Genomic DNA, 21607 nt, shown 5'->3' on the forward strand with positions numbered 1-21607 from the left:
GAAAACAGTGCTTCAACAATTCAACAAATATTCGCCGAACGCACGCCTTGGGTCAGAGCTGTTTTAGGCTGAGTTAACAAAACTAAACCCGAACGACCCCCTGTCAAGGCAGATTACGCTTAACAGAGAGTGCTTCTTGGTCATGTTCATTAGATATAAATGTTTATACCAAAAGCAATATATTCCTTACTCTTAGTTATGCACTTCAGATTTCACATACGAAGTAAAACTACAACCAACTTCAGAAAAAGTCTGGTACCCAACTGAGAGCTGACAAGATAGATTCTAACTGTCTCTCCCTCCATCACCTCAGGACTATCCTTGACTCACCCCTGTCTCCTCTATCCCACTGTCCCCCCACACACCCCACACAGAGCTGAGTTGGGTGCCCTCTTCAGGCTCACTCCTCTACACCGTGCAACCTCTCAAACAGGCCTTCCTACGCTATTACAATCACTGATTTGAAACTTCGCGAATGTCATCTTTTTAACTGCTCTTCATCTGTGCTGGATGCTCAGAAACATTCAATGAAAGAACAAAAGAGGGCTGAATGTCTAATACTAATATGGTGTTTATGCTCTTCTTCTCATCGTCATCTTTTGATGTCTATTAAAAATTAATATCTCAACAACTCTGGTCAAGCCAGAATTAGTTGGGGATTTCCTAAAAGGGTGGCTTTTCAAAATTGCTGAGGAAAATTTCGACGCTATTTTAAAAAGATGGCTATTGTATTTGAAAGGCAGCGCAATATCATTGTTCTAGAATAAAAAAAAACCAGGTTCAAATACTAACCCTACCTCTTAGAGCTGTGTGACCTTGGCAAGCTATCTCACCTTCCATTTCCTCATCTTTATGAAAAGGTTTACAGTCCCTACTTCATATGGTCACCATGAAGATAAGCTAGAAACGTAGGCTCTAAGCACATTTACTGACATAAACACTAAATTGTAATTTTTATTACTATTTCTATGAAACATTTAAATGGAAGCCTAATCAGAAAAAAATAAATCAATAAATAAGGCTTTATAATCATATGCTACATACAGCTTTATTTTATTACCTGAAAATTTATAAACAAAAAAATATCTTAATGGAATTCACTGAACAAAGACATAAATCTACTTACACACTTGTCAAAACTGTTAATCACAAATTACAAATGGAGTGTCAACATAGACGGGGGAAGAGACGTTAAAACCTAACTTAGTTCAGAGATCTTTCCACCATAAGCAAACTGCATCTTTTTAATTAATTCGACTTTATAAGGCTTTCTTTAAAATTAAAATGCTCCCTTGAGGGCTGTCTATCAGTTGTTCACACCTCAGTGTGAATTACTTTAATCAGATAAATACATAAAGTAACACCAGCTACTTAAAGAAATTGTTATTTGAAGAGTAGTGAGAAGAGGGGTAGCTTTAAAACTAGTGTGCTTGGCATGGAGTAGGCCTGTTTAATGCTCACAGCGAGCATCTTTATGCAGTCACCGGACAGCATGATGACAATGGCACCCGCAAGATGACAGCAGAGGAATTTTAAGGACCATCAAAGCCAACTCTCCTCTACTAGGTGGTATGAGGTGCTCTTTAAGGAAACTTCCAGTGTTAGTATTCCACTGTTCTCTTCTGCAATATGCCCTAAGACCCCAAGTAGCACCAACTTCCTAAATACTTCTAAAAAAACAAAACAAAACAAAAATCAATTGACAAGCACCTGTGGCAAATTCCCACAAAGCAAAAATGACTGAACCACCACAGAACCATGAAACAAGACACCCTTTTCTACAGATAAAATTAAATCACTACCTGGAATAAATCAACTTATCCTTGATTTATATAAACTAAGAGTCTAACTACACCCAAAATAAATACAAAAAGAAAACCATTCAACTTAACAATATAGGAACACCAGAGTGTTTCAGCGGTTTCTCAAAGCTATCTTTAATGCTTTCTGGCTCAAGTAAAAATATCTTTAAAAAGAATCTCTCCTAGTTTCTCTAATGTTACTTGAGCATAACCCTGAGAGCTTTAAAATGGGGAAAAAAAATTCTGAATGTTAAATATTAAGAAGTATTTCCGAGGAAGAAACATTCTTTTGGAACTGATTGAGAACATACTTTACACTCAACGCCTTTGATTTTCATTGTTATTTAAAATAATACTCTGGCTGTCTGCTTAAAGTACCCCAAAAATGCCTACTGCTAAACGTATATTTTAAAAGGTAAATTATTGCCTTGCAATACCTTGCAAATCAAACATAAAGATTTGGTGGCAAAGAAAAGGGGATATTATTTGAGCATAAGAAAACCCTCCAAATGAGAGAGTATCAAGAGAATATGAGGAACACATCAGGTCAAGGAAACAAGACTGTTCCAAGGAAAAAACCCTGCACAAACCTGTGGGGCTGTGGCAACAGAGCAGTGCCCAAGCAACAGTCCCACGGCACACCCCTGTGAAGGAGAGGGCCACCATCCTCCACAGAGAACAGTGGGAAGTCAACATTAAAAACCAAGAAGTGACCTTGGATTGAAGCAGCCAAACTAAAGAATATGTGAACATATCAAAGTACCTAATGAGATATGTCACAATCAAACCATTAAAATCAAACTCTGCAGCACCCCATCAAGGTATCAAGCAACAAATACTGAACGCAGAAAGCTGATGTGCTATTTACACTTGCAGGCGACTATGCCAGGAAGCACGCAATGCTCCAAAGCCAAGTATAAAAGTACAGCTATTCTTAAATTTTCTATAATAAAACAAAAATGGCATACCTCAAAGATATAGTTCTAAAGAACCACATTAAATTTTGTCCCTGGTTAGTAACTATGAGAAAATAGTTTTTCTTCAACAATCTACGACGTAAAGGTAATAATACTTCGAGTCACGATGACTCTAAATGATCCCCATGCTAGGTGTGGGGATCCCCATTGGTAGGTGGGATGGGGAATAAATGGGCTTTAAGGTAGACTCCAAAGCACACATATATAGCAACTGTCCCAGTAAATCTTGTGATGGGAGAAGAGAGCAAGCAGATGTGGGTCCTGAATGGAAAGAGCTTAAGCAGAGTATCCCAAAATAAGCCCACTGGTCCAAGATATACATGGTCATATGTTCCTATTGTCCCTGCTTCTGTCATACCAGCACACGCTTAAGATCACTTCTACAACAAGCAGCTCTCGGTGAATTAATCTGATCCACATTTATTTGACCAATGGCCAGGTACCATGCTAGGTCCAATTTCTTCTATTCATTCTGCAAATATTCACTTAACATGCCAGATACTGCGCTAGGCTTTTCTCTAAGGATACAAATTAATAAGTGATGGCCCGGTTCTTAAACAACTTATTTTAAGCAGAGCAAACAGACACTCAGACCCAGCTGTATGTCTATATACTACTATATCAGACATATCTTAAGAACAGTAAGTGCTAAAATACAGGCAGAAGCAAAATGCTATGGATTCTGTGGAAACAGCATCCCTACAGACAAAATTTATCAAATGCAAAAGCAAGCTTAGAAATACCCTTTCTTGTGCAGGGCATGGGGGTTAGTAAGTTAGGATTCTCTGGCCTAAGGTTCTCATTTAAGAACAGAGTAGGAGGCAGTTAAGCTGTTAACACAGCTAGAGATCAGAAAGGTGGATAACTTGATACTGGGTTGGATGGGTCTATAAATAGAAAGTCAGTAGCAAAGAGAGATTTGTTCCTAACAGAAATTACTGTAGCAAAGGAGAAAGGAATAAAGAAAACAAGATTTGCTAAAGAAATGTGTGAAAACTACTAATAAATAGCTACAGCTGTTACATCAAAGATTCACTGGGGCGGCTGGGTGGCTCAGTCGGTTAAGCATCCCACTTTGGCTCAGGCCATGATCTCACAGTTCGAGGTTTCGAGCCCTACGTCTGGCTCTATGCTGATAGCTCAGACCCTGGAGCCTCTTTTGGATTCTGAATCTCCCTGGCTCTCTGCCCCTCCCCCACTCATGCTCTGTCTCTTTCTGTTTCTCAAAAGTAAAATAAACGTTAAAAAAAAATTCACTAAACACAGAGACATAAATCTCTAGGGGAGGGGGATATCCTGAGCCAGCATCAATAACCACAAAGGAAGAGCTCGGTATTTTTTTTTACGTGGAATTACCCTGGATTCATTAATTTCAGGGAGGACACTGTATTCCTGTTTCAAATATATATATATACATCTGCACCATATATAGATTATACCCTAAGATTTCTTTGAATAGTAACAATGAAGCCTCTCCCGACCTGATTTGAGAGGCAATAGAGCAGATTTTTTAAATTAGCTTAAATCTATTAAAAAGCAGATTAAAACACACACTCTGGAGCCAGACTACTTTGGGCAAGTTTCTTCATTTCTCTGTGCTTCGGTTTCCCCGTGTGCAAAATGAAGATAAGCATTTCCCTCCCATAGGATGTTCATGAGATTTAAACAGTTAGCACATGCAGAACAGTCAGAATTGAGCCCAGCACAGAGTGCTATGTAAGTGTTAGCAGTCTTGCTGCTGCTGTTGCTGCTACCACTGGAGGTGGAGCTCTCAACAAAATGTAAAAGAGAAAGCTAGAGTACCAAGGCCATTGCCTGGAAGAAAAACCCTAAGAGGAGGCATCTTCAACTCTGTATTGAGGAAGGGTTACTCTTCGGTTCCCTGAAGTCCTGAATCACTTTGGGGAATTCAGGGGCAGTGTGGTAACAACAAATTCTGCTATTAGAATTAAGGAGAGGCCATCACTGCTGGCTGTACTTTGCTGGCTGCTGGGAAACATGAAAGACAGCAAAGAGAGGGGTGACAATAGCAATTCCCTAGGAAATCTACCAGGAAGAGTATTAAGATCTAAATTTTGTCATTTCACTCTTGGATAGTTGCCACAGAAGTTACTAGGGAAGTTGTCCCGCCAGGAAAACATCCATGAAAATATGGGCCAACCAGTCCACAAGATACCATCAGAACCAATTCTACTAACACAAGGGGACACAACAGAGAAACACCGCCAACTACTCGTGACAATTTTTTAATTGGTGGGGCCTCCGTATGACACTATTTCCCAGTGTTTTAAACGTGTTGTTGTCAAAAAATCAATGTCATGTCTTTGAAACAAGTCCAAATAGCAATAGATCAGATGAAGATCATCCTTTTATCAGAACTAGCTATATTAGGTTATATTTCAACTAGTACCATTTCGAGTAACCAACTAAAACTTAAATAGTAATTTGTCTCTGAAGATATTTGTGAAGTAAATAAAAGAGAGAATTTAAAACCTCTCTATTAGAAAGTGAACAAGAGAAACATGCCAACTATCTATATGTAATATTACCAACCTTAGCATAAAACAAGTTTACCCTGAGCATAGTATTTTCTATTGGATCAACAGATAATCTTCAAAAAATAAACTAATATTCTGAGAAGTGCAGAGAGCATTTTAATGGATTTCCCAACATCTACTCCTTGCCAGTTGTTTAGTAATAATCAATCATGATAATCTTGCCACTCACCCCTCTACCGCTACCCCCACCAATTATTATTTTCTGAATGGTTGGGCCCATGCCAACTTAGGCCACTGGGATCCAATGTTTTGGAAGTTTCTGGGAAAGAAATGTTCTGGCTCTAAACAGAGTGCCATGAAAAGCCAGTGTCTGTCACCCCCCAAGGTCATAAAAGAGAAAGGAGGGTTCCAACTTCTCTTGACAGCCACCCTACAACCAGGAATTTAAATCTTCCAATGATACCAGTTACTATGAGAGGCAGAGCTGAGATGGAGAAAGAACCTGGATCGTTGATGACCTACTTCCAGACTTCCTCTTAAATGAACTATCAAGTTCACTCATTGCTTAAATTGGTTTTATATTTGTGCCCCAAAATATCCTAATTTACACATTTTGTTTTTCAGGCTTTTTACTGTGTAAGAATGTCATCCATGTTCACCAGAAGACTAGCAAAAAAACAAAACAACAACAAAAACTACCCTATTTTAAACAAACTGATGCACCTATCAGATTCATTAAAATAAATAGATTTTATTGACAGTTACATAGGAATATTCCAATAACTCTCTCTAATAATTTCTGGGCATTTTCCCTTTACTATTTACCAATAAAGTAGAAAGTTAATCAAAACATTTAGAAACATCAATCTGACATAAAATTTTAGTTATATAGTAGCATTACTTTTTAAAGCACAAAAAGTGTAACTTGTTAGAACCAAAAATATTAGTCACATTCATACTATTTAAGCCACAATTAAAATAAAGACAGTTACTTATACCTTTAATATAGTTGGCTTCAGCTTTATTAAAAATCTGTAGAGGGGCACCTGGGTGGCTCAGTCAGTTAAGCATACCGACTTCAACTCAGGTCATGATCTCACGGTTCATGAGGTGGAGCCCCGTGTAGGGCTCTGTGCTGACAGCTCAGAGCCTGGAGCCTGCTTCAGATTCTGTGTCTCCTCTCTTTCTCTCTCTCTCTCTCTACCCCTCCCCACTCATGCTCTCTCTGTTTTTAAATAGTACTTAAATAACGTTTTTAAAGTGTTAAAAAAATTTTTTCTTAAAATCTTTAGAATTTGCTGCCCGTGAGTCATCTTAATGGCATACACGGGTAGAATGGATTCATCGCAACCTACAGAGAGGCTAAAGTGTTCATTTTAGCTATTTGTTATATCCCCAAACTCACTGGGCTGGAGAAACTATTAAAATACAAATGAAGAGGTTTCTAATGAGTAGTGATTTAAACAATAACAACAGTAAAAAGGCAAGAAAGGAATAAAAGAAGGGCAGAAGTAGAAGAGAAAAACTGGAATAACTAGTTCCTAAAAAATGGCAAAGGGAGGAAGGAAGGAGAAGACACTCAGAAGTCCTTATGGAAAGGTCACAATGTCTCCGACACATGATACAGATCGGATGTTATATAAGGCAGATTGATCCTTGTAACAAAATCACTTTAGCATGCATCTAAAATTATCGAGTACTCATGTTTTACAAAGGAATTCAGCCTGTTTTACAAACACATCAGGTGAGCATCACCCACCTTAGCTAATGTTATGGTATAGGTATTCTGAAGACTTATTCATACCATAAATACACTAAAGAATAGATTTAAATTGGAGCTGAAAAAATAATGCATCCATTTCAGTCTTCAAAGGGAATTTAGCTGTGCCCAGAAAGAACGTAAATAGACCAACTTTAATACATGTAGGAAAGCAAAAGATAACCTTTTTTATTTGAAAAAGCTTCCTACAACCTACGTAGGCTCACTCCTTGCCTGGGGACAAACCTGATCACAGCTATAGTTCAAACAGGCCAGAAGTACAGCAGGCAGGGCTGGTGGAGTCAGGAACATGTGTGACTTCATACCTAAAATTAGCCAGGTCCATTTCACCACAAGCTGGGTTGGGCTCCTCTATTTTAAGGTGTGCAGCTCCAAATTGCTTAAGAGCATATAATTGCTGGCCAGATTCTGGAGCTAAGAGTGTCAGCAGACCTGCCACCAAGTCTTTAGAGTGGGCAAGCAGTCCACAGGATCCCACACTTAATCATCATGATGTATCTACAATCTAAGTACACTGTAAGTGAAATCACACACTGGAGATATCCATGAAAACGTATCACACAACGGCACGTCAAAAAGGAAGAGAGAGCCCTTCCTCTTTTGTACCACACCTCCCCCTGATGCACCCATATTACATATGACAAATTGGGGGAAAAAACTGACAAAATTATTTAGAAGTGACAGCTGAAACCATTCCAAGTAATGTCACACTATTATTTACCTCCCTCGGAAAGTGCTTTGCTCCTGGGGTAAATCCCACAGAAGGGGCTACTCAGTCTGCACTCTGCATTCTGGAAACATTAGAAGGGAACTGGTGTGGCTCCCATTGCTCTAGTAGGAGAATTTCCACTAATGTTTACAATAGGGGCTAACTTTTAAAAGACAAATGAAAGAAAACGACAAGCGTGCCTTCCTGCCAAAACTAACCATCATTCTACCAACAAATGGTAAAGCTGAGTTCTATGGGCTTAAGGTACACCTGAAAATTAAGCTGTACAGATAACATTCACGATTCCTACAATCTCATGGCAAAGACCTAGCCATCTATTTTATTAACAGCAGTTTGAGATGCTACATTCAGAACATACAGTTAGTGCCACCATTATCCTGATACTATTACGTTCTGGTAGGCTACCACACTAACACTTGTTTTGATAGACTCAACTATTTTAAGAATTAACAAAACACACATACCTTCATTTTCAGAGGCATGACATTTCACTTTCAATACCAAGTCAAAGGTTCTCTCTGGATTTTCCCTAAAAGAAGAAGAAATTTGTGGTATTTATTTCCTATGACAAATAACTAAGCATCTCTGCAGAGTTTATATTTTCTTAACTCAAAAAACTAATCTTGGTCTTGTTGCAATATGTTCCACTAAACTATATGAGCACGATGTAGAAAATACCGAAGTTTGTTCCTACTTCAGTAATGTTAGAGGCTTAGGAGTTCTGAGACCTGCAGCAAACATTTAACCTCAGCCTGTTTTCTCACCTATAAAGTGCCTTGTTCACTTCGAAGAATAATTGTGAGGATTATATATCAACTTATATATATGGAAGTACTTTATAAAGTATTCAGTGCTGTATAAATGTAAAGCACTGACTTTATCTCATTGAATCAAAACTGGAAAGCCAGTACGCTCCTAAGTATCTCTCCACCTTTTCCTGTCAACAAAGCTGGCCAGCAGGTTCTCAGGCTTTTTTAAAAAGACTTTCAATATAAATGTAAATGATGAATACCTGGTTCCACCTGCCACATTCTAGACCACCACAGGACAGTCATAATGCTCCTTAAATGTGACACTTTGCATATGCTCCTCTTGAGATGTAATTACTGCCAACCATGTTTAAAGTAGCAAACCATACGTAAACTGCAAGGCTAACAACAAAAACCTTGCTTTATGTCGACTATCTTTGGAGAAATCACACACCTGCCTCAATATTAGATTCTCCCACCAGGAACAAAAGGTTGCTTCATTCTGAAGTTATCCACTTCTTTACTAACTTTTCATACACTCAACCTATTCATTAGTTTAATTTCAGAAAGCAAGTTTACATCTACTGAGACACATTTTCTAACATAGTTCTGTTTTAATGTCTTTCTGGTAGAAGACAAAAGATTAGGCAAAAATCTGAGACCACAATGTCCACGTGACCGAAGTGTTAATCCATCTGTTATTCCTGCTAAGGAGACCTTCCTGTCTTTGCACATTGGCTGTTTTTAATATGCACTTCATTCAATAAAGTGATGCCAGTTTTGGCTTCTAAATAAACATGAACTTTTCTAAACTTATTACAAGAATCTAAAATCACAGGAAGTGACAAGCTATATAAATTAATTTGGAAATATACATATCCTCAGCCCCCCCCCCCCACTATTAACTTGTTTCAATGGAAATAATACAGACTTAGGTGACCTCCTCCCTCATAATCCAATTGATGTCAGAAAGTATACCTTTTAAATCACTTATGCTGCCCCCACCCATATCAAACACTGAAGAAAATAACTTTAAATCACATAATTTTCCCCTTTTCTTAATATTTTTTACAGTCGCTCTTAGGTGCAAAAAAGTAAATATTGATTCAATTATACTGTGAAATCTTACAAGCCTTCCACACTAATACAAATATAAACAGTACTCATTATTTTAAATTGGGGGGAGGCGTGTGAACAGGGAGTAAAGGAGGAAGAAAATCTTTGCAAAGTAACTTTAGGAGGAAAAACAAAAAACAAAAAACCTAAAACTCATACCTCTAAGACCCAAAACAAATCACCACACTTACTCAAATTGCTTTTTACATAATCAGTGTCCAGATGAAAAACATCCACTGATGTATACTTTAGCATGCACATAAAAATACTATCTAATTGGATACCATTTTGCAAGTATCGTGCATACACCTAGTGCCTACGTAAACAAATATCAGAGGCCAACTGAATAAGAAAAACCGGAGGAAAACCTCTCAGATCAACTGACAACTGCACTTAAAAATGAAACGGTTATCTTCGCCTTAGGAAAATGCTTTGAATATGAATCGCTTAACCTCAAGGCTGACGTCCTCCCGGACACCAGACAACCGACAGTCACGTCTGCCACACTCCGGGAGGAACAAGAAACCCACAGCGGGTGGCGGCAGGGGCCGCCAGGCCTCCTCCAGCACCTAGAGACGCGGGCGTCGCCCCGGCGCTGCGGGCCGCTCACGGAGGAGCCCCGCGGACCCCGCCGGGCCGGGGGCGCGGGGCCGGACAGGCTTTGCGGCCTAGCGCTGTCCCGCCGGCCGGCCGCGCGCGCGCGCGCGCGCGGGGGCCGGGCCGACGTCGCCGTCTGGGGGGCCGGCCGCCGCGGGGCGCCCCCCGCCCGCCCGCGACCCCCACTCACTTGGTCCTGCAGTCCATGGTTACATGTCGGTGTGGGGCTGTCCGTCCCGCCCCCGCGCCGGCCTGGAAGCCCCCTGCCCCGCGCTCGGAGGGTCGCGCCGCCCCCGCCCACGCCGGCCGCCCCGCGGGGAAGCAGGCAACTCACAGCGGCGGCGGCGGCGGCGGGCCCATGTCGGCGGCGCCCCCGGCGCTTCCCCGCCTCCCACCCCACCCCCCGGAGCCTTTTTGTGACAGCAGCAGCGGCAGCGGTGGCGCGGCCGCCGCCCCCGTCTCCGCCGGCCGCCGCCCCCGCCGCCTCCGAGGCTGGGGCCTCACAGTTCCTGCGACCGGGGCCGCCCGCAGCGGCTCCAGCACCTTCTGCAAACCAGGAAGTCGCCGGGAGGGGGAAGGGGCGCGCGCGGGGGCGGCCTCACCTGGGCCGCGCGGCCCGCGGGCCGGAGCCTCAGGAAGACACGGGGCGGGGTCCCCCCGCGCCCCGAGGGGCCGGAGGGTCGAGGGGAGCGCGAGTGTCTGCCGGGATGACCCACGTACCGCTCTGTAACAGAGCCAGAAACGCAAGGTGTCCCTTGTGTCCTCAGCCCCGGAGCAGCCGACTTCCTTTCTGGGTCCAGTCCAGGCTTCAGGGCTACAACCCACCTCAAAAGCAAAGTAACCGAAAAAGTACCTCGATTTTGCAGTATTTTCCACACCGCATGCACACGGAATTGGATCACTAATTAATAGGTATTGTTTGTTAGAACCTTCGTCGTTTTAGGCCGTTTCATTTCGTTTCAGGCTGCACATTCGGAGCTCGAGTTGATGCTCCTGGCTCCTGCCTCACTCCAGCTGTGTCCCGTTACTGCTCTCTGAAATCCAGAGCCGCCCCCCTCCTGATTCAGGAATGTTCAGACATGTGCACCTGCTAAATAGCCTTGTCGAGTAGCAAAATGGTAGTGCTCCACTCGCCTGCACATATGGAAGCCAGACGTTCTTATGCCACAGGACTGCAGCATACCAAGGATTGACTTTGGACACATTCTCCAAGCGGCAGGCCTCACAGAACTGCAGTCTAGGAAGCTCAGAGAGGGCCCAACTGAGGGTGAGAGGGGCTGATATATAAAAAACTAAGATTTACAGGGCACCGAAGTACCTGTTAAGCAGGTTATATGCATCGCCACAGTACTTGCCAGAACTCTATGTGATAGATAACTTGCATCAGCATTTTGCAGGTTGATAAACAGGCCAAGCTAATCCAGTGGGCAATGGCAAAGCTGGATTTCAGAACAGGTCTACTTGATGCTGATATTTACTGCTACCATGTACTGGCTCTCCGTGTTCTTCTGCCTTATATCTAGAATCAACTGGGAAGCGATCTAGAAAAAGTTTTCTAATGCACACTTAAAAGAGTGTACAGGATTGCACTGCTACACAGATCTTCTGGAGAAGGCTTCTTCCATTAACGTTACCACCTTACACGTGGCCACAGTGTTTTTCTTCCAAATGGGGGTTGTTTCAGACTTTATTCATGCAAAAGGTAAGATGATGAGAGGAAATCAAGTGTGGTATGAATAGGGTGTGAGTCATGAGACATAAAAGTCATACAATGAGTTTTGGGAATTAATTCAGAAGCAAAAACCTAACATTAAGCACAGTTATTCAGATCTTAAATGTTCTTGCCAAAATATGTGTTACTTGGTCAACAAAGTGAAATATATTTCATAGCCACAGACCTAATAGTCAAAAATAAGGTCAGGACATAAAAGGGAAACAAAAAAAAAAATAGATTTAAACATGAGGTACCATCATAGCTTGACTGGGGGTGAGACACTTCAGTTTCTCGGTTCCTACATTTGTAAAATGGGAATTATTACTTGTATATCACATGAACAACGTGATATTCAAGTTAAAAAGCATTACACATTTGTGTGATCTTTTAAGAAATTATTCTGTGGATTTCAGTTTCAAAATTAGACAATCTATCTATACCACATATTTTTTTCCCAAATGAAGCTTTTTTCTACCTAAAAAAGTTACCATAGTCCAAAGCCTTGAAAAAAAATTCTGTAAACTGAAAACCACTTCTGCTCCAAATGTTACCAAATTTCTCAAACTTCTTCTTTCATTATAATTCATTCTTTTCCCAAAAAAACAAACAAACAAACAAACCCTACCTGGAATGCCTACATCAGGAGTTTTTAATTAGTGGTAAGGAAATATTAATACAATTGTTTTCCCTATCCATTTATTGGGATTTAAGTGACAGTCGTAACCCTGCATAATATAAAATTACTATCTTTTTTCAATTTATCTTAAGTGTTTATAAAGGGAAGACACTGCATATGCACACACAAAGCAAATCTTTTTAAACCAGCTTTTAGGCTGACCATGATGAGGCGATTTATCTATTCTGATATTACTGAGGTAAAAGGATAGAAACACAGATGGACACAATTTGCACAATTTGTTAAAAATTATAGTAAAAGGAAAAGTTTTATACACTTATTTTGGTGATATGTTTATTGAAGCCAGTCGTATAATTTTAGTAATACTCATTTCATATGGAACTTCTGATATGACAGAGTCAAGGTGATATATCCTCACAAGATCATATTTCAGCAATAATATTTCCTACTTAGCAACTGATATTAACATTTTTCAGGACCACAGTTGTCAAAGAACATTGTCTATATTGGTGCCAGAGAACACAGTCTATAAACTATTAGTCTTTTTTAATATTTTAAGCTTATTTAAAAAAAAATTTTTTTTAACGTTTATTAATTTTTGAGACAGAGAGAGACAGAGCATGAATGGGGGAGGGTCAGAGAGAGAGGGAGACACAGAATCCGAAACAGGCTCCAGGCTCTGAGCGGTCAGCACAGGGCTTGAACTCACTGACCGAGAGATCATGACCTGAGCCGAAGTCGGCCACCCAACCGACTGAGCCACCCAGGCGCCCCTATTTTAAGCTTATTTTAAATTGTTTGCCTGTGTTTATAAGAAGTATATATTCAGCAGTTCTTGGGCAGGGTATTTCAAAAATGTGCCTCCTTGATCAGATCTCGCCTATGGTTTTGCCATAGCTTGCCTATCCCAAATTGCAATATCTGTTATTCCCAAATAAACTTATTTTTGCTGGTAAAAATCTGACAGTTTTATTTTTAAGGTGAATATTACTTTGTGATCAGAAGTGGGATCCGGAGAAGACCCACAGCAACTCTCAGGCGGGTGAGCAAACAGATGCTACAGAGCCAATGGAGTTCGCCGCTTAGTTGCCAACCCTGGAGTTTGAGGGTAAGTTTTTTTTCCTGGATTTAGAGCTCTACTCTCTTTGTGCTCTCCCGACTTTACTCGGGTTCTGTTTTGAAGGCCTATCCTTCCTGGGAGTACTTGTCTGTTCTTTGGTCTGACTCCTTCTTAGAAGCAGGTTGTTTCTAGTGGAACTGTGCCTGTTGGAAGCGTGTTGGCTTTCAATCCAATTCCTTTTCAGAACCAGACTGTTGGTAGTGGAACTGTTCTGGCCTTTGGTCTGATTCCTTCTGGAACCAGGACGTTCCTGTTGAAACTGTGCTGTTTAGGAATTTTTCTCTTAGCTCTAGGGAAAAAAAAACCTCTAAGAAATGGGATCGCTGTCCTCAAGATGCTTTGACAGTAGCGGTTCCCCCCACTACTAGGACTCTGGTGGTTTTATGTTTAAAAACTATGATCCTTCCTCATATGCATTTCTAGACTAAATGGATCAACTTAACCGAAAGAAATTTGGAACTTCAGTAGCCATTGTGGGGAATTTTCAATCTCCCCAAACTTATTTGTTTCTCTCAAAATTAAATTAGAAGGCTGCAGCTCCTAAAAAATAAAACAAAAAAGCACCAACCAACCAACAAACAAAAGGCCTCGATCAAGTATTATGGTCGTATTATTGATCTCTTCTATTACCATGATTGTGTTGTTGGTATCTTCTATTACTATATTTGCATCTGCTCGATAATTCATTCATGGAAGAGATGAGTTAAAATTTCCTAGTATGTTGTTAGGTTTGTCTGTCTCAGCTTATAATTCTGTCAATTTTTGCTTTATATAGTTGGGGGGGTGTTATAATATGCAAACCGGTTTATAATTATTTTATTTGCCTGGTAAATTTACCATTACGTTGTGACCTTCTTTAATTTTAGTAATGCTTTTGCCTTAGCATTTAAATGGCTTTCTTTTTTTTTTTAAAAATTTATTTTTTAGTTTTTATATTGAGGGAGTGAGTGTGCACATACATGCATGAGCAGGGGAAGGGCAGAGAGAGAGAGATGGAGAGAGAGAATCCCAGGCAGATTCCATGCTGTCAGTACAGAACCCGACACGGGGCTTGATCCTACAAACCGTGAAATCACAACCTGAGCCGAAACCAAGAGTCCAATGCTGAACTGACTGAGCCACCCAGATACCCCTAAATTGCTTTCTTCTGATTAGTATTTGCCTAGTATTATTATAACTCTTTTCATCCCATTATATTAAAACTTTCTAAGCCATTATGTTTCAGATTTATCTAATTCGTGTTAATTTTGACTTTTAGTCTACTCTAATAATGATTGAATCTTAGACCAAGCACTTAAACCATTCCATGCTTTATAATTGCTGATATATTGAAATTTACTTTTGCCATCTAATGTACTCCCCATTTATTTTTTTCTGATCTATATTTTTTTTTCACCATTGCCTTCTTTGGGATTATTGATTGTTTTTTGGTTTTGTTTATGCTTCTATTTCTCTTCCTAGATTCTAGTTTGGAAGTTATGTACTCTATTCCTGTTCACTTAGTGGTTATCCTAATTTTAACAGGTAAATTTTAACTCATTAAATTCTGAGTTTATATCCATCCACCTTCTGCCAGATACTACAAGGACCTTTAAAAGATCCTTAAAACTGCCTTTCATCAGTTCTGGAAAATTCTGAACTCCATTCTTTCTCCCCTTTCCTTCTGGGACTCTGTATACACATTCTCATTTGCTCTCCATATCTCTTAACATTTCTTTCATAGTTTCTTTTTTCTTATCTTTCTAAGCCGAATTCTGGATAATTTTGCAAATATCCTACTGTTCATTAATTCTTTCTCTGGCTTTGTCTCATCTTCTGTTAAAGCTATTTAGTTTTTAGTGTATCTTATTTTCATTTCTAAAGTTCTGCTTGATTATTTTAAATCTGCTTTCTCTTCATTCATATTTTAAGCCTTTGCTTAATTTCTTAAAATATATTTAGCATACATATTTTAGATTCTATTTCTGATAATTCCAATTGCTGAAGCACTTGTGAGTCTGATTCTACTATCTGATTTTCTTCTAGCCGTTACTTATGGTGTCTTTTTTTTTCTATGTGTGATGATTTATTTTTATGCTACCTGATCCTTGGAGTTTTATATGTGGAAATGTAGTGAGATCTGAAAAGAAGAGTTCTCTGGAAAGAATATTTGTTTATCTTTGGGTATATGTCTGGGGGGTTACTATCCATTCAGGACCCTTTCATACTAAATTCTTAACTTGAAATTTTTCAGACCACCATGGGAGATCTGGCTTATATTTATGAATCTTTAAGGAGGATTTCTGCCCCACCCTACCTCCACATCTGCTCCGGTGTTTGAGACAATCAGTTTCCCTTGAATTCCTTTGGAATGCCAGTTTATGAGGGGTATCCTATTGGACTCCCCACGTTAGGAAGGTGCTCAAGCTCCATGAGGCTATAACAAGTGCTCAAAGCTCATCTAGCTTAACAAATACCTTCAAGATGAACAGTGGCTCTGGTGGCTACTTTTACATATTACCAACCTGCACCCCCCACCACCACTACCAAGTATTCCTTACTTCCTTGACTATTCTTGAATGCATTTGATCATTGCATTCTACCCTGACAGCTCCTTACCTTTTGGAGTATGGAAAGAGAAACAATATTGTAAACTCTAGAATGGTATTTTTGATACAATACTGTTAAAGAACTTCAACTTCAGTATAACTTAACTAGACTTATGCAGACTGTGAGCTTTACCAATTTATATCAAGGTTTTGAGTTCCAAACAATTAACTTAGAAATGAACTTTTAGACACAATCCTCTCATGAGTTATAATAAGCATGTATCCAAGTCAGACACTCCCTACACTCTAACTCTGTGTTGCCTCCTATTATTGTTCTTAGGTGAAATTTGTTAATAGTATCACCATCTTCATTTATTATGGGATACGAGTCCTTTATATAAAATATTTACAAAGTCAAATTTCTTGAAGTCCTTAGAAAATCATCTTGAAAATATTTTAGCAGAAACTGCTTTTTTATATCAACTGAGATAATGTTAAGAAGAACATTCTCCAAGTATATTACTCTTTTTATAGTTAGCAACATCATGAATTTGAATCTGAAAGTGAAGTTCTCTTTCAAAATGACATATACTACTTTTAAAACAGAGAGACAGTAGAAGAGAAGATTTGAGATTTCCAGAAAGTATGCTTCCCCTGTTGCTTTCACAACTCATGGCCTGTAAAGTTAGTGTTCAGTGTTCATTTGAAAGCCAACTCTAAGAAAAAAAAAATGTTGTTTTCCAGTTTTGGAGACAAAAAGGCTCAGATTATTCTTAACATCTTTATTACCAAATCTGAATATATCCGAATATTTATAAAATGCAAGTGGGGAATGATATTTGTTTCTTTTGCTGCTAAACTATTAGTGAAAAAGATAATAAAATTCTCAAAAATAACACAGCAAAGATACTCTCTTTCCTCCATACTTCAGGTGATTTGCCCAAAATTATAGAATCAAATTTTCTTACCTCTGACCAGCTCTTGCTAGTTCATCCTTATCTTTATCTTGGCATCTGCCAGACATTGGAAAACTTAAAACAGTCTTTGGAGTTAAGAAAAAGGAATATTTGAAGCAGAGTATCACCACCAGACTGTAATCAGAGAAGACAGATTTTTTTCATGGACTCTTTGAGGAGCCTCATTTGGGTTACAAGAAACAGAGCAATGTTTGTGTAACGCTGTGGCAATGCCTGGGAAAGAATCTCCTAACTCCACCTACCAGACACTCCACATAAATAAAAACATCTTTATCATATGGCTATTCCACTCACACCCATTTAATACTCTCAGGAGAACGCATAATCACACCAATGAGCCACGGCATTAGAATTTCATGGAAAGAAACATATAGGGGCATCTAATATGACATTAATAGTCCAACAAAATTAATAACCCCTATAAGCAACTCTAATTCTGATATAAATAGAGAAATGACCAACATAAATTCCTGTAATAAAAAAATTCCTATATGCCAAGTTCCACTTTCATAAAATATAAGAAAATAACAAAGTAAATATTACATGCACTTAAATCTGGTCACTTCTAGGGGGAAAAAGAAAAACACTACATGCCAGCATTGAACTCAAATACCAGGTAAAATCATACGGTTCCACAGCAGAAGATCCTTAGAGTGATAAACAGAGATTCAAAACTTCAAAATATTTGACCACCTCCCCTTTTTTATTGTTTCAAGCAAAGCCAGAATAAAAATAAACAGGGACTGAGAAGTCTCCTGGGCTTCAAAAGTATGGATGTCATCTTTTCTCTCTGCTATTGTCTCTGATGTCACACCCAAGACATAGGCAAGTATTTCTGAAGAAGACCTCTGCTTGTAATCTTTTCTGAGAGAGAAGGAGCAGCAGAATGAAACTGATAAAGGTCTTCTTAGTTTGTTGGGGATTTGCTTCCTTTGTAACAAGGACTCAGTCTCACCTGCCATTCTTCATTCACTATGTGTAATTCCAAGAGTCTTCTCCTGGCAGTCAGGATAGCTGCACTTGGCTGGAGTGGGATGGCGGCATCTGGACTCATGACTCAGCCTGAGAGTCTGTTTGCGACTGAATGGAATCCTCACATCAGGATGGACTGACCACTCTTTCTATCTACTATACGGCCACTCCCTGGGTCTTCTCTTTACTTCCTGCCAGGTTGAATTGTGGATCAGGAACATACAACATTAGTGTGTGCACTGTGTATGGTAATTACAATGTGTTCTCACAGTGGTTGCTTTAGAAGACTACCAAGTAAGTGCTACTAATTCCTATTCAGTGATGACACGAGACCATTGATTACCATGCAACCCATTTATTTCTGTACGTTTTTCTAACACAAACATGTTGCTCTTCCCCTTTAAATAAGCAGGTATGAATTCTTAAGTAATACATGCACAAATTCATGAGGAGAGGTCTAATATTAGAATCAGGAGGAAGGTTTTCAATCAAGTGGCCTACTATTGAGTTCAAAACAATTCACTCCAGCAAGCCAGCTGGCAAAACTACTTCCAGTTTGTGAAAGAGAAAAAAATGTCTTAACATTTGAGTCACTGCACTATTTCATACGCAAGGACTTCATGTACATACCAGAAAGGCAAGCCTTACCACATTTGCATGTATCCTTTTATAGTTGTTGTGGTTTTGCCAAGTGCTTTATGATCGCTTTTTATTAGCTAGGGCTCTCAATAGTCCTGTGAGGTATAGATTAGTAGGTAAAACAGGTATGATGCATGATGAAGCAGGAAGTGAACTCCCTAGAGACATTTTATTCCAAGAACGCCTGTGTGGAAGAATGCACTTTCCCCTGTTTGCCAGAGGCACCAGGAAATAAAGTTGGCCTGCAAAATACTACTGAGCCATTTTTAAAAGCCATTTTCTTCATAAAGCACATGTCTATCTCTTTTCTCTCTCGCTCGCTCTCACTCACTTGCAAAATAAAACTAGGTTTATATTTCAATTAAAACGTATTATCATGTGGCATCTCCCTCATTGATATCTTTACCCAATTTACAAGCAGTATTAAATGCTTTAGAAGTCATATCTTTTTTGAAAAGTCCTTTGTACAAGTTGTAGGATATATAAAAGCATTTATGTAACAAACTAAAACAGTTTGTTATATAAAACTAAAAGAAACTAGAAAAATATTGTTCTTCATTTTACAAATAATGAAAGCTAAAGTTGAAAAAAACTTTAACATAATTAGTCCATAGACAAACTATCTTTGGGGAAAGACAGTCTGGAAATCGGATTTTCTGGTTCTCAAAGATGAAAAAGCCAAACTAAAGTATAATTCTCTATGAATATTCATAAAGATAGATATTTTATGATTCTTGTTATCTTATGCCACATATTTGCGAAGTTAATCTCCATTCGACTTAGAATTTTTAACCTGTTACATTAAAATTACATATTAGGGAAAAAATATGTGGTAGGAATTTTCTATGCAAATGGGGGCCTAGAAAAAAAAAAGAGACCAATGAACATAAACTGTCTACATCATCAAGCTGAATGTTATAAGAAACGGATGCTAGAAACAGCTGCCTGGGTAGATCTGAATTAGCAATTACCTTATGATGGGTTCAATCACTTGCCCTTGAACCAGTGTTTAAATCTTATCATCTTTTGTGTGCCTCCTCTGGCTCTAGGAGATGCTGTCTTCTGCTGTATAGTTGCCATTGCCCTGTCCGGATTTAGCCCTCTTGCTTTCAATGCACAAGGCCTCCAAAGATGCTTTTCTTTTGCTTCAAGCTTATACTTTTCCCACATTTCCAGAAAACTGTGTCTTGACTCCCAAACTGACTTAGTTGGAGTACCTGATACATATCCTCTAGCTATTTATAAAAACTAGTACTTACTACTCTTTGGAGAGGTTCCGTTTCTTTGCCCAAAAACTCCTATCCTGTGAACCTTCACCATTACCATGATAATATTCAGGAAGACACTCCACTTCTGGGGGTATGTTTTCATCCCACCTATAAATAGAGATTACTGGCATGCTGGGAGCCCAGTGATAGGTTAAACTTTTCTGACTCAGGTTATCAGCTGCATTGTCTTCTCTGGGCTTGCTTTAATGCTGCATTGCCCCAGAAGTCCCTAAGCAAAGGTTTTTCCTCTCATTTTTATAGAGTCCTATTATTTTGGTAATATGTACCAACAAGTCTAAAACACGTAGTAAGAAAAAGCATGCAAAAATTCATCCAAGAAGAGAGCCAGATGCTTGCTGTCACCAAGAAGGTATTAAGATGCTCTCTGGTTACCTCACAATCTGTGACACTGATTCAGGGGCCCAAAGGAGGATCCTGGCAGCCTAATGAGGCCAGAACAGGATCCACAGATTCACTGAAGTGACTTTTAAGAGCACCCCAACATGTCCTGAAATCAAACCTGAAGTCCTGTGAACATATGGTTAAAAGTCCCCTCACTGTAATGGATGCACCTGGTTACAAACAATTCCTGCAAGAAACCCAGAGTAGATTAGAGCTCAGTTTCCGTTGACTTACTCATAATGTCCTAGACTCACACATGTGCTAATTAATGTATTAGGACTGAAGCTTCTTAGACTACGATTCTCTATTTAGTTTGCTTGGCAAGCATAGAATCAAGTTTAAATGGTAAGTTTATACGCACAGTATTAATTGCTACCAAATATTAAGGCACGTTACATAAGACTCAAGTCACCTATGAAAGAAAGCAGCAATATTTCAATGGCAACGTCAATATCTCTGTTCCCACCTTTTAGTGAGGGAATTCAAAGCATAAAAATAAAATGGTGAAATGTCAAAAAGTCTCTAATAACAAGTTAAACTATTCCCACACACCTCATCTCCACATTATGCTGCAGTGCCTCCTTGAAATCTCTCTCAGGAAAGGCCATGATATAAATTCAATTTTCTCTCCCAAACTTAATCATGCTGGAATCTAAATATATATAAATCAGGTCTTTTTAGGCCCCAATTACTGGTGTCCCTGATTTCCCAGACCAGCCAGAATGTATCAGCCAGAAAGTTTGAGAAGAAAGAATATGAAAGAATATGATGCCATGAGGGAACAAGAGTGGCAGTTTACAGTTAATATTGTGCTCATTGCTACTTTTAGTGAGAACTGCCAAACACATTGCAAAAAGATTTTGATTTGATTTTGAGATCCTTGTAGAGAAACACAAGAACATCTCTTGTTACACAAGTGTTTTATTCAACGGTTTATAGGGGTTTAATTTTTTTTCTCATTTATTTTTTCTTCTCTTTTCATAAGGAAATATGGTAAGGGTCAGTTTTAATTTACTACTGTGCCCTAGTATAATTTTCAGCAGTGCTCCTTTTTAGTCCAAAAACTGTCACAAGTTTTATATGATATGATAAGTTTTGTGG

General features: G+C 39.3%; 2 protein-coding genes across 5 annotated transcripts in view; one reads left to right on the forward strand and one right to left on the reverse strand.

Moving 5' to 3' along the window:
* Positions 1 to 10619, reverse strand: part of DENND1B (DENN domain containing 1B) — a 259688-nt gene extending 249069 nt beyond the window's left edge. For 2 of the 3 annotated variants that reach the window (XM_078440761.2, XM_078440759.2), the window contains exons 1-2: positions 10440 to 10619; positions 8252 to 8316 (exon numbers count right to left, since the gene is read on the reverse strand). In XM_078440761.2, coding sequence (XP_078296887.1) covers positions 8252 to 8316; positions 10440 to 10456 — 82 coding nt within the window. In that variant the 5' untranslated portion in view covers positions 10457 to 10619. The remainder of the gene's footprint in view (positions 1 to 8251; positions 8317 to 10439) is intronic. The other variant, XM_078440760.2, reaches the window with a different exon arrangement.
* Positions 10620 to 13598: 2979 nt separating this feature from the next.
* The window catches only part of CF1H1orf53 (chromosome F1 C1orf53 homolog), a 104245-nt gene continuing 96236 nt past the window's right edge, over positions 13599 to 21607 (forward strand). Inside the window, exon 1 of one of the 2 annotated variants that reach the window (XM_078440763.2) lies at positions 13599 to 13708. The gene's annotated coding sequence lies outside the window, so the exon portion shown is untranslated. The remainder of the gene's footprint in view (positions 13709 to 21607) is intronic. The other variant, XM_060644026.3, reaches the window with a different exon arrangement.

Source organism: Panthera onca, chromosome F1, assembly GCF_046562875.1.
Source record: "Panthera onca isolate mPanOnc1 chromosome F1, mPanOnc1 haplotype 2, whole genome shotgun sequence".
In the NCBI taxonomy this organism is placed as follows: Eukaryota; Metazoa; Chordata; class Mammalia; order Carnivora; family Felidae; genus Panthera; species Panthera onca.